Source organism: Saccopteryx bilineata, chromosome 2 (genome assembly GCF_036850765.1).
Source record: "Saccopteryx bilineata isolate mSacBil1 chromosome 2, mSacBil1_pri_phased_curated, whole genome shotgun sequence".
Classification (NCBI taxonomy): Eukaryota; Metazoa; Chordata; class Mammalia; order Chiroptera; family Emballonuridae; genus Saccopteryx; species Saccopteryx bilineata.
In genome coordinates, this window is record NC_089491.1 from 276,169,644 (window position 1) to 276,181,869 (window position 12,226).

Below are 12,226 nucleotides of genomic sequence, written 5' to 3' on the forward strand. Positions count from 1 at the left end.
CCCAGGAGTGGGGAGGGGCGCAGGGTTCTCAGAGGGGAGACAGGGTTTGGGAGAGCCTGACCTGGATGAGAGAGTGGGAAGGTGATGAGCTAGGATAAGGCCATGGCCTGTGTGCCAGTTGGCACGTGAGAACCTCCCCCCGCCCTCAGGGCCAGGAGGTGGAGTTCAGGTCCATCCAGAGCTGCATTGGGCATTGGTGGATTGAGAAGCAGAAGGGGCCTTCAGTGTTGGCACAGGTCGGGGGCTGCCGGGTGCAGAAGGAGCAGGCATGCACTGCATGTGTCACACAACCTGCTGTGTGCCCCGGGTCAGGCCCCGTCCTAGGCCCTGTCCTGCACTCAGCCACTCCTTGGGGCTCTTAACAGCCCCGTCCTGTCTCTAGCTGTGGTCGCAGGAGCACGTCAGTGTGCATGGAGCGGCCGGTGGTGTGCTCCTGTCGTCGAGCATCTCAGTGTAGGCCCTCATGGCCTGTCCCATTCCCTTGTGTGTGATCGCAGGTCCCACCGGAGCCTGGCGCTCCCACAGCCCACGGTCCAGCGCTATCGGGCACCACAGTGTGCCCTGAGGGCTGTGCCGGCTCCTGCTCTGGGCAGGACTCTGGCTGAGGGGGTGTCCCTGCAGCCAGTACAGAGTGGTGACGGTTGTTTTTGTGGGGTTTGGTTTTGTTTGGATTGTAAACTCATTTTTTATCTTATAGTCTGACGTGCACAGATGCTCGTTGTGAGTGAACACTGTGTCACTGTGTGGACGCACTGAACCAGGACCCTTTCGGTGACCGTTCATTCTAGGGCGATGTGTGTGGCCCCTCAGAGTGCGTCTTACACCCTGACGTGATAAGTGCCTGGACCTGGGGTTGCTTTGGGGGCACCCACTGCTGAGGTCGCAGCTTGCCGGGCTGTACTGGCCCTGCTGTGGGCATTGACAGGGAAACAGTGAGCACCCACACTGCCCAAGCTTTGACCTTGAGGGGCTGCGTTAGGAAGTGCGCAGGCTGGCCTGGAGACCAGCCTGGGCCTGTGTCCCATCAAGGATCTGATGGTTCTGCTGGGAGACAGCCTCACAAAGGGGCACCACCTCCTGGCCGGCACATTAACCCGAGATGGGAACAGAGGCTGAGTGTGTGCCCCTCAGCCTTACTGATCTGGCACGCAGCACGGTGCCCACAGCACACTGAAATCAGCACGAGAGGTTTTGTTGGATCCGCCATCTCATGAAAAAAGGGTTCTTTCCTGTGGCAGGGTTTGTTAAAAGTCAAAGAGGAGCCTGTTTAATTTAGGCTTTTTTAAAAATTATTTTCAGAGTGGTACAACCATTCATAAAAACTGAACGCTGGAGGCATGAGGAATGTTTCAGTGGAAAGTCACAATAATCTGTGAAAGAGTGAGTGTGACTGTTTTCCTAACAGTGTCCGTTCATCAAGCCTGGCACTCCCTAGGGACATAGGGAGCCGTCTTCCTGGGAGGCCGCAAGCTGTCTTCAGAGCCATGTGAGAGGCGGTCGTCTCCGCAAGAGGCTGCGCCCCCACTGGTGTTGAGGCCTGGGCCTCAGGTGGTTTCATAAACGTGCACTTGAATGCCACGTTTCCCCTGTGACACTGGGCATCTGCTTTGTTCCCAGGAAGCCAGCCCTGCGGCCTGCCCTCTGCTGAGTGGGGGCCGGCTTCTGCCGACTGCCGATGTCAGACCTCCAGAAGGGCCCTCAAGCAAAAGCAGGGACCCTCCCAGAGAAGAGGAGAAAGAGAAGAAGAAGAAGAAGCACAAAAAACGGTCCCGAACAAGGTCGCGCTCCCCCAAGTATCACTCGTCCTCCAAGTCCCGGTCCCGGTCCCACTCGAAGGCAAAGCATTGTCTCCCCAGTGCCTACCGGACCGCGCGGCGCTCCAGGTGGGTGTTGTTGGAGCTGGTCAGTGCCGGGCCCCTGGGCTGGTCACTCGCTGTCATGAGGAAACCTGCCAGTGTCACGTAATGAGAATGGAGGGAGCGGGTTAGGCTGTTTATAAATATGACTGTCCTTCAGAGAGAGTGTCTCATTGTGCCTTCGTTTGAAAGCAGACCAGTTTGCTAATTTAGGAACGACGTCTGAATTACATTCTGCTTGAAAACGTTTATTTAGCTGGGTCACACTGCAGGTGATCTGCTCATTAAATGGGGTTCCTGTGTGTACACTGGTATGGGTGCAGTGTCAGGAGCCTGGCAACAGGACAGGAGGGTTAGAGTCCCTTTAATTAAAGTAAAAGCAGAGTGTGGCCCAACATAGCTTCCTGCCCTGGTTCCGACATGGGCTCTTTCCCAGGCCACTTAAAATCTGGTAATAGCCACTTCTCTTTAAAGAAATCTAATTTCATCCTCGCCACTGCTGATGGCATTGTGTCACCCACCAGTTAGGAGTTTGCAGGTATTAGAAGTGAAGCTACTTCCTGATGACTGGGTTTAGTTGTAGGCTTCTCTGTGGAGGCATCCACGGGCGCTGGGGCTCTGGCCAAGCAGGGCTTCTCTCGGGGTCCAGTCACTCCTGGCCCGGCCCACATTACTGTGGGTGTGCAGTGGGTGCCCGGTGTCACAGATCACAGGCCCCAGGCATGGAGCACAGCGCCCTGTCACCCACTCCCACAGCCTCAGAGCCAGTTTGACTCCAGGGGTTCTTTTGAGGAAATACCTGGTGAAACGTGAAGGTGTCTGAGTGACTTCCCCTTTGTCATCTGCTACGTGAATCTTAGGAAAGGTCTGCAGGAATGTGCGGACAGGCTGGTCTTTGACAACAACAATGTGTTGTTCTCGGGGCTTTGCTGTAATTAAAGTGATTCAGTCTCGATTTTTTTTTTAATGGCAACATCAAACTGCCCTTATTGTTTTTGAGTGGGTTGTCATAGAAACAGAACAAAAAGAAGCTGGGTTTTTCTCCAGATTTCTGCTCATTGCAGGTCTTTCCAAAACAGCAATCTGGAATGAACAAAAACAATTCCGAACCCGCCGTTAAAGGACCCTGACCCCATGGAGAGGGTCAGGGGGCAGCTCTGGGTGCCAGCGATCCTTGGGTGGGTTGTGCCACTGCAGGGGCAGGAGAGTCTTTTCAGCCACGTGAAAGGAAAAATAAAACATTAACGGAGGGCTTTGCATCCAAGAACTGTCATCCGCTTAAATTATTTAGCCTAAGTCATCACAGGGATGGCATATCTGAGCCGGATGGGCGGCTGGGCTCTGTGCTGTGGCGTGCAGCCTGGTGCTGGCTACTGGAGCTCAGAGGCTGTGAGCTCGTGTGCACAGGACAGATGCCCAGGTGCTCTTCGCTGTTGTTACCTCCCAGCGTCTTTCCGCTGCTGCGCCTTTCTGGGCCTCCCTCCTGCCCTGCGTGACTGGCAGCAGCCGTGAACAGAGGGGCCTCCAGGGAGACAAGGGGCAGAGGCGGGGGTGGGGGGCGCCGGCCTGAGTTGGTAGTGACCGCTGGGACACGCTCCGGCCGCAGAGTGAGCTGTGCGTGGGTCAGAGTCCCGTGTCTGTGCCCTGAGCTGCACTCAGTGTGGTGGGTGGACCTCCAGGAGGGCCGTGACCTCGCACACGGGCTGAGGCCTGTCGCCGCCACAGCAGAAGACTCTAACACTGTGTCCCCACCCAGGTCCCGGTCCCGGTCCCCTCGGAGAAGAGCTCACTCTCCCGAGAGACGGAGGGAAGAGAGGAGCGTCCCCACTGCCTACCGGGTGAGCAACAGTCCCGGCGTCAGCAGGAAGCGAACCCGATCCAGGTAGGCACCTGCGTCTCCGCAGAAAGTCTGCAGGGGGCGGGAGGCGCCTGTGTTTCTACAGCAGCTGGAACTCTCCAGGGAAGTCGTTGGTTTGGCAAAAGCCAGGCCCCTAATGTCTCTTTGTCACTGTGGGACATGGAGCACAGGAGCTCTTCAGCACCTGGGTCCCTGCAGCGGGCTGGTCCCATGGGGCTGGTGTGCAGCCTTGCTGGATCCCGTGTCCCTAGCTCCAGGCCCCACATCCACTGCACCTCAGGACACTTGCTTTCACCTGTTGACAGGGAAGGGAAGTACAGGGATAGTGACGAGGAAAAGGGGAGTGACTCCCAGCAGGTACCTGTGACCAGGCCACGGTCCAGCTCCCAGCATAGGGCTGGTCTTCGCGGGGCCTAAGTGCAGGGAAAGGGGCCATCCTTGCCCAGCAGGAGAGACCTGTCTCAGCTGAGAGCGAGGGAGGCGCAGCACTGCTGCTGACATACAAGACACATCAGGCCTTTCCTCTCCGGGGCCTACAAGGCCTGCACCAGGGAATGCGGCTCCTATTCGCACCACCAACCAGCATTTTCCGTGGAATTGTGTCCAGCATGGGTGCTGGCCCTGCATGCTTTATGTCACTTAGCTTGTGTGTTTTCACTGTCCCAGAAACGGGGGTTCTTGCCTATGTGTTCACACACAGGAATTAATACTTCCCTGGCTTTGGCCGGTGGACAGGGAGCCCCCAGTCCCAGTGATGGTCATTCCCAGAAAAGGCAAGGTATGCTGTGTCTCGGGTCCTTAATCTGTAACACTGTGCTACCAGTGTGGGTCAGGACATTTAGGGTTCCGATCTTCTAGAGGACAGATCCCAGTTCATGTATAAAGGTCACTGCTCTTGAACAAAGGAACCTAGTCACTGCCCAGTCCTGCTTGTCCGCAGAAGATGTGGGTTGAGCAGCCTGAAAGAGGCCCCTTCCTGACCCTTACCAGAGTTCTGAGAGCCTTCCTCATGGAGAACGTTCCTGAGACCTGGCTGGTTACATAATGGTTCTGTTAATTGATAAAATAAGACCTCTTTTAAGCTATTTTAAATTTACTCCTAAAGTGAGTCATTTTTTTAACATTTGCCGTTGACCAGCCCCTTTGATCTGTGTAAAGGGCATGGTCTAAAATTAATCCTTGCAGCACAAGGTCTCTCCTAACAGGAGAGTTATTTTCTCTCAAGAGGTGTTGTGGGAGAAGACTGATCACAGGAAGTCGGGGCTGGGGGGCTGCAGGCTGCGGGTGCAGGGATTGTGTGCATGGCCAGTCAACCAGTGCTCTTCATTACACGCTGGAGTTGTCTGGAGCCAGGCACGTCTGCTAGCTGTCAGTTCTGTTAATCCCACGTCTCACACTGTCCCATCCCGTCCTTCAGTAGGTGTGGGTCTCTGCTCAGGGTGGAGGCAGGGGACTGACTCACTCACTGCTCACATCGGGATCATGCAGACCCACCAGGGCCAGGGCCACCCAGATGCGTAGCCTCCAGCTCAGTTCAGCGGTGTTGGTGTTTCACCACATTTGCTTTCTCCCTGTTCACCTGCATCCTCTGTGTGCTCATGACCCTGACGGGGCTGGGCCAGTGCATTCCAGGAGGTCAGACGGTACAGATTTGCTTCCTCATGGCAAAAACAGTGTTGGTGCCGTGTCAGTTCCCACTGTGTCACAGGAGACATCATGTTCGTTTGCCCGTCTCCACTGTGCTGGGCAGGCTTGGCTAAGCTGCACCCGCAGGTCACAGTACCTTTTCCTCGGAACAGGGAGTCACGGGGCTGTCCTGTGGACTCGAGCATGGGGATACAGCATCTGTTCCTTCCCTAGGGATGGCAAGACCGTGGCTCTCATTGCATCAGCCCTTTTCTAAAGCAGACCCTGCTTTTTCCAGCATCACTGTGGCCCAGGGCTCGTTCTTCCACTTGTGCAGTGACCTACCGCCCCTGCGCCTGTGTTTGGTGGTGATGTCGTCTTAGGTCTGCCACCTTGTTTCTTGGAGCACTCAGTTGTTTTGGACACAGCAGGAGGTTCCAGGCTCTGCGGGTGCTCCCCTGTCCCAGTTCAAGGTCACTGGGTCTTCATTCTTGGAAAGCATGATCTGGGGATACTGACTGCATCTGAAATAAAATTTGTGAGCCCTGGCTGAATAGCTTGATTGGAGCATCGTCCCGAAGTGCAGAGGTTGCTGGTTTGATCCTCAGTCAGGGCACATGCGGGAACAGATCTACATTTCTATCTCTCTTTGTCATCCCCTTCCTCTCTCGCTAAGATCAGTTTTTTTTTTAAAAAAGTTTGTGAGACTGGGCACATTGTGCGATGCACACTCATGGGGCCTGGTGGCTTCATCCAGTGGGACTGGGAGTGGTCAGCCGCCACTACTCGCACTGCACTGGGCTCGGCGGCACCCGCACCACACCCGAGCTTTGTCCATGTCTAGCAGACTTTGAGCACTGAAGGATGTGTCGTGATTCCCCAGAGCAACCACAAGAGGAAAGGAGCTAAAAAGCCAACAGAGGACAGACGGGAACCCTGGAAATCCTTTGTTCAACAGGAGGAGGAGGGGAGAGAGCAAGTGGAGAGCAAGAAAATGGACGCACTGCACCTCCCATGCACGCAGCTACGTGAGGGGGACTAGGAACTCTCGCTGAAGGGCAGAGGATTCAGACTGCACTCAGCACAGCCTGACGGGACAGTTGCTGCAGTGACACTCTCGGGGTGGACACTCAGGCCATGTGCTAGCAATAGGACAGTGTGGACTCGTGGGCTCCATGTGTGGAGGGCCGTCCCTGACAGCAGAGGGTCGGTCTTTGTAAGGACGTGTACCAGCCCAGGCAGCACAGACAGGACTGGGACCGCCCACAGCAGTGCTGGGTGCAGAGGGGCGCCCAGTGCGCTCACCGGCCAGATACCACAGCTTGTGGCGGAGAGCACCTTCCCGTTGGGCACAGGGAGCTGTACCCAGCACTGTGCCCTCAGCTGTCTGAGTTCGAGCACTCCCTCCCCACGTGGCAGCAGCAAGTGTGAAAGTCTGTGAAAAGATATATGGAAAATCCCCAGATATTTTAAAGTAAATACATTTTTAAATTATTTGCAGGTTAAGAAAGAAATCACAAAGGAAAGTTGGGAATATTTTGGAGTTAATAAAAACATAGCATTCATATCTGGAGTTTGGGGGGCTGTGCTGAAGTGCTCACATTAGGAGAGAAGGACAGTCTGAGAACCAGCACCTGCTCTGCCCGTGCCAGACGCCAGAGGAGGAGCCAGTCCGCGTAGAGGAGTAGAGGCAGGAACTAACAGGACCAAACCAGAACCCAGAAAACAGCAGAACCAAAGAGGGTTCTTTCCACGTGATTGGATTGCTAATAACTGTGTATTTAGCTTGATCAAGAATGCAGGGCGTACAGACATTAACAAGGAAGTGAGTGCCATGCCACTTAATTTGATGATGAGTGGGGGTGGGAGGGATGGACAGGCCTCCTGCCGACACCAGCACACTGACAGCGCAGACGGGGCCAAGCAGCTCCTGTAGGACTTCTCCCTCAGGCCTTCCTGAGCACCCAGGCCCAGATGGCCCTCGTCACTGCTGCTCTCAGACAGCCAGGAGAGGGACAACGGTCTGACAGTGTCCCTCTTGAAAAAGAATAGAGGCCAGAGACCTGCCAGCTTGTCTTGCGAGGCCATTGCCTCCCTCTGCAGTGGGTGGGCAGTGTGAATGGGTGTGTGTTCATGAGGTTGGGGGTGCAGGCCGACACTCTCAAGAAGACACATGCAGAAAACCACAACAAAACGTGAGCTGCTTTGAGTCCGGCAGTTTGTTAGGACAGTGGTGCATCCTGACCAAGGGGGTCCATCTCAGGGATGCAGGCTTCTTGGTGGTCGAAAACTAGCCATTGTAACTCACTGTATTCACGGAACAAACGGAGAAAATCCTATCACATTTGCAGAGAGGGAGAAGTGTTTGACACAGTCCGTCCCCCATTTGTTTAAAAGAGGGGGGTGGCTCTTGGCAATCCAGGAATGGAAGGAAATGCCCTCCATTTGATAAAGCCTGCAGCCAATGTCGTGCCCACGGGCAAGGCTGTTTTCCTGAGGTCAAAAACAAGGCAGACAGGCGTCTGCTCCAGGACGGAGTTCACAGCCAAGACAGCAAGGCAGGACAAGCGATATGAGGCCTACAGACTAGGGGTATGCGGACCGTCTCTACATAAACGTGTGCTCTGTGCTAGCCTAGCACCATTGAAAAGTGACAGCTGTACCGTTCGTGACAGTATCAAAAACCAACGAGGTGCAGATGAGTATAGGAAAACCGCAGAACACTTCAGAGGAGAATTTAGGAACCTTAAATAAATGGAGACAGTCCACACTCATGATCAGAGGCTCAGTGTTGTTGAGAAGTCCCGTGCCGCTGGCCTGCAGGTCTGGTGCAGTCCTGGTCAGGAGGCCCACAGGCTTCCTGTGGGAGCCCTAGTGCACGTGGGGGAAGGCAGAGGACCTCGAGTCGTCACGAGTCTTGAAAAGGAGCAAAGTTGGAGGACTTGTACTAGCAAGTGAAGATTTGCTGGATGCTGTGCCCCGCATGCCCTGGAAAGACTGTGTGCCAGAGCCGTTCAGGCAAGAAGGGCTCCACACCATGTGCGGGGGCAACAGGCATCCAAGGAAAAATTGGTGACCAGCTCACACACAGGTTAAGTTATGGTGGGCCATAGACGTAAGTGTGACAACTGGAACCATTCGGCTTTTTGAAGAAAACAGTATATTCATGACCTTGGAGGGTAGCAAAGATTCCTGAGCATGTGGAACCCCCGCCCAGAGAAAAGGTGATGACCGGAGAGCTCAGTTGGAGAGCATCGTCCCACACGGGTTGTGGGTTCGATCCCGGGCCAGGGCACGTACAGGAACAGCTCAACGTTTCTGAGTCTGTTCTCCCTTCCTCATTCTCTAAAATCAATTGTATTAAAAAAAAAAAGCCCTGGCCGGTTGGCTCAGTGGTAGAGCATCGGCCTGGCGTGCAGGAGTCCCAGGTTCGATTCCCAGCCAGGGCACACAGGAGAAGCGCCTATCTGCTTCTCCACCCCTACCCCTCTCCTTCCTCTCTGTCTCTCTCTTCCCCTCCCACAGCTGAGGCTCCATTGGAGCAAGATTGGCCCAGGTGCTGAGGATGGCTCTGTAGCCTCTGCCTCAGGCACTAGAGTGGCTCTGGTCGCAACAGAGCGACGCCCCGGATGGGCAGAGCATCGCCCCCTGGTGGGCGTGCCGGGTGGATCCCGGTCGGGCGCATGCGGGAGTCTGTCTGACTGTCTCTCCCCGTTTCCAGCTTCAGAAAAATACAAAAAAAAAAAAGCAAGCACAGTTAAGAAAGTGGACAGGCAGGCCCCAGATGGGCAGACACATTTGCAGCAACCCAATCCAAGAGCGACATCTCAAAGAATCTACCCAGCAGACATGGCAGTGAGAAGTCGCTCAGCGTCGTAGTCACCTACCGGGGACACACAGGCACAGGGTTCCCTCAAAAGACACTGCTGTCGCTGTCGGACACGGCCCAGTGCTGGCGAGGACATGGAGGCTGGGACTCTGAGGCCCCACCTGATGGGGTGTAAGTGGCCCGGCGGTTTCTTAGGAAGTTAAAATACATGCTGGTCCCAGGGGCATAGACAGACATCTGACCACAGAAGCAGTTTGATCTGAAATTACTGCGAACCAGAAACAGCCTGGCGGTCAGCTGGCAAGAGCAAGCTTCACGAGCAGTGTGTCCGTATGGTGAACGTCATGTCTCTTCTGCTCAGCGAATGAACAGATTGAGCGGAAGCAGCCAGACACAGAAGAGGAACGCCGTTTGTCCATGTGTGGGAGGCTGTGGTAGAAGTTAGGGCAGCAGTCACCTGCGAGGTGGGGAGGGCGCGGGAACAAAGCAGTGTGGAGGGGACTTCTGTAACAGTGACATGTTCGTGACCCAAGTCTTGATTTCAGGGGCGTGCTGAGTAGCGAGATGGAATCTCTTGCCCTTGAGGCCTGCCCCCCCCCCAGGAGAACCCTCCCTGGGTCCTGTGTGCCAGCATGCCCCTCCTGTAGCAGTTGTTGTCGCTGACCTCTTCCTGCGCCTGCTTTGTGAGTGAACTTTGCCACAGGTCTGTGTAGGGGAAGTGTGTGTGTGTGAGGTTGGACCGCCCACACTGTCAGGGACAGATCCCCATGGACACTTCATTTCTCAAGCAGATGCTTCGAGTTTGTCATCTGAGAACAGATTGTAGTGAAACTGAACCTGATTGACGGGGACCTAACCTGCCTTTCACCTACGGTGGCAGCCACAGAAACTGTCAGATTCAGGGCTCACGTTGGTATAGGCTCGAGTCACGTGCTGTTGCACTTTTTCGTTTGTTGTCTGCTGCCATCTGGAACCCCAGCGTGCATTTATGGACGTGCGTGCTCACAGACATGTGCAGAGCAGGGCTGAGCCTGTCCGTGCGAGAGTCGCCTCGTCGCCAGGCCCGCAGCCCAGCTCTCCAGGGACGCCGCTGCCCACAGCTGAATATCATTGCCAAGCTGCCGCCAGCTGGGCCACTCCTCTGGTTTACTGTAGATCTGGGCGGCCCTGCCTGGCTGTCTGTGCTAGTGCCCACGTATGCCCAGGAGTGGTACCACGGCCCCAGCTACTCCTCAAGGCTGTCCCTGCCAGAGGGCGACCGTGTACGTGACATGACAAGGCTGATGGGGTGGAGGGCAGTGAGCTTGCGCCCTGCGTGGAGCCCACACTGTGCAGACCACAGGGGCCACCAGCGTGATGGTAAGTGCAGGGCTGGGCCCACGCCAGCGATGCCACACTGCGCACAAGGAGGGGCTGCAAGCCACGTTGAGCCTGAGGGAGCTGTGCCCTGGCAACTGGACTTGGTTCTGAGCTGTTGTAGAAGTGCAGCTTCTAACCGCAGGGAGACCCGTCCCCACCCTTCACGGCAGACAGCCCAACACCCCAGGAGTGCTTCCTGCTCCAGGTTGCTGCAGGGTCAGCGCGGCGTGTGCGCTGAAACGGAGACCTGGTCTCCCAGCGCTGCACCGTGCTCGTCAGCCCACTCTCCTTCCAGAAGCCCCCACGAGAAGAAGAAGAAGAGGCGGTCGCGATCGCGGACCAAGTCCAAGGCCGAGTCCCGGGCAGCCTCCCCAAGCAGGCAGGCCCCACGGCACTCTGCACACTCAGCCAGCATCTCTCCCGTGGAGAGCCGCGGCTCCAGCCAGGAGCGCTCCAGGTAAGCTGCCCTCCCGCCCCGCTCCCCACACCCAGTGCGCAGGGGGCACGTGGGCTCAAGGCAAAGGCCAGGCTTTGGGCTGCGGAGTCCATGAGACCATGAACCGTAGCCTTAGACACCAGGTGGGGACTTCCACTGGGTACCGTGTACCCACAGCCACTCCATGTCCTTGCAGCCCTGACCACATTCCTTTGTGCTTGGTATATGAGGGGCAGGCATTGGTCCACCATGACGGGGCCCAGAATGCCCACCATACAGCACTCATGCTGAGCCACAAATGCAAGGGCTGAACCATCCCTTTCTGACTAAGGTTGCAGTGACGTCCATGTGCGTGCTGAGCTGACTACATGGTCAGCAGCCTGTGCATGCGCCTCCCTTCACCTGTGAGGTTGGTTGTTGACTAGCCGTCTGTGCTTATCAGGAGGACTGTTTGGGGTCACTCATTCTTGGTTATGTTTTGTGTGTGTTAAGCTTCTAAATTTGTCTTTGTCTGTATTAGGGGAGTTTCTCAGGAAAAAGATGGTCAGATCTCTTCGGCGATTGTTTCTTCTGTGCAGAGCAAAATAACTCAGGTAAGGGGTGCCTTCTCCCCATCTTTCTGTAAAGGGCTCATTGTCACATCCTGCCTCATCTCGTCAGTGTTGACAGGGTCCTGGCTGGTCACCCAGAGGCTGGGTTGTCGGCCTCGCCCACGCCCCCTGTGCTGCGACCACCTCATCTCGGTCGCCGTGTGACCTGGGAGCATGCTGCCTGCAGGGCCCGGCAGAGGAAGGTCGAGAACCCAGTCTCCCCTGGGATGTGCTCATAGCCACCTGGCGTGTCATTACCGGGGCGTCCTGGGTCCTGCCTATAGGTGTCATAAGCTGCTTCACCACATAGATTAGATTGCCCACCTCTCAAGTCCTGGTGGAGCTCACAGACATCCCGTCTCCTCCCACAGGACCTCATGGCCAAAGTCAGAGCAATGCTCGCTGCCTCCAAAAACATGCAGACCAGCGCCTCCTGAGATGCAGCAGCTGGTGGCGTGTGTGGGCTCACCTCTGTACAGACCTCATGGAGCACTGTCCCAGCTCCCCGATGTCCGTGGCCAGTGGTGGTTTTTGTAAATTCATTTTTGATGACATTTTCAGTTTAGGATTTTTGACCAGCAATCTCTTACCTGTATATTTGTAAATAATATCATGTTTCTGTGAAAATGTATTATCAAATAAAATGGGAGGAAAACACTTTTTCTAGCTAGC

The 12,226-nt window shown here is 55.5% G+C and overlaps 1 protein-coding gene across 3 annotated transcripts in view; it reads left to right on the forward strand.

Moving 5' to 3' along the window:
• SFSWAP (splicing factor SWAP) overlaps positions 1–12,226 on the forward strand; it is a 55,355-nt gene extending 43,129 nt beyond the window's left edge. For 2 of the 3 annotated variants that reach the window (XM_066260856.1, XM_066260858.1), the window contains 5 exons: positions 1,618–1,883; positions 3,613–3,738; positions 10,824–10,985; positions 11,485–11,557; positions 11,926–12,226. In XM_066260856.1, the coding sequence (XP_066116953.1) occupies positions 1,618–1,883; positions 3,613–3,738; positions 10,824–10,985; positions 11,485–11,557; positions 11,926–11,991 (693 nt within the window). In that variant the 3' untranslated portion in view covers positions 11,992–12,226. The remainder of the gene's footprint in view (positions 1–1,617; positions 1,884–3,612; positions 3,739–10,823; positions 10,986–11,484; positions 11,558–11,925) is intronic. The other variant, XM_066260857.1, reaches the window with a different exon arrangement.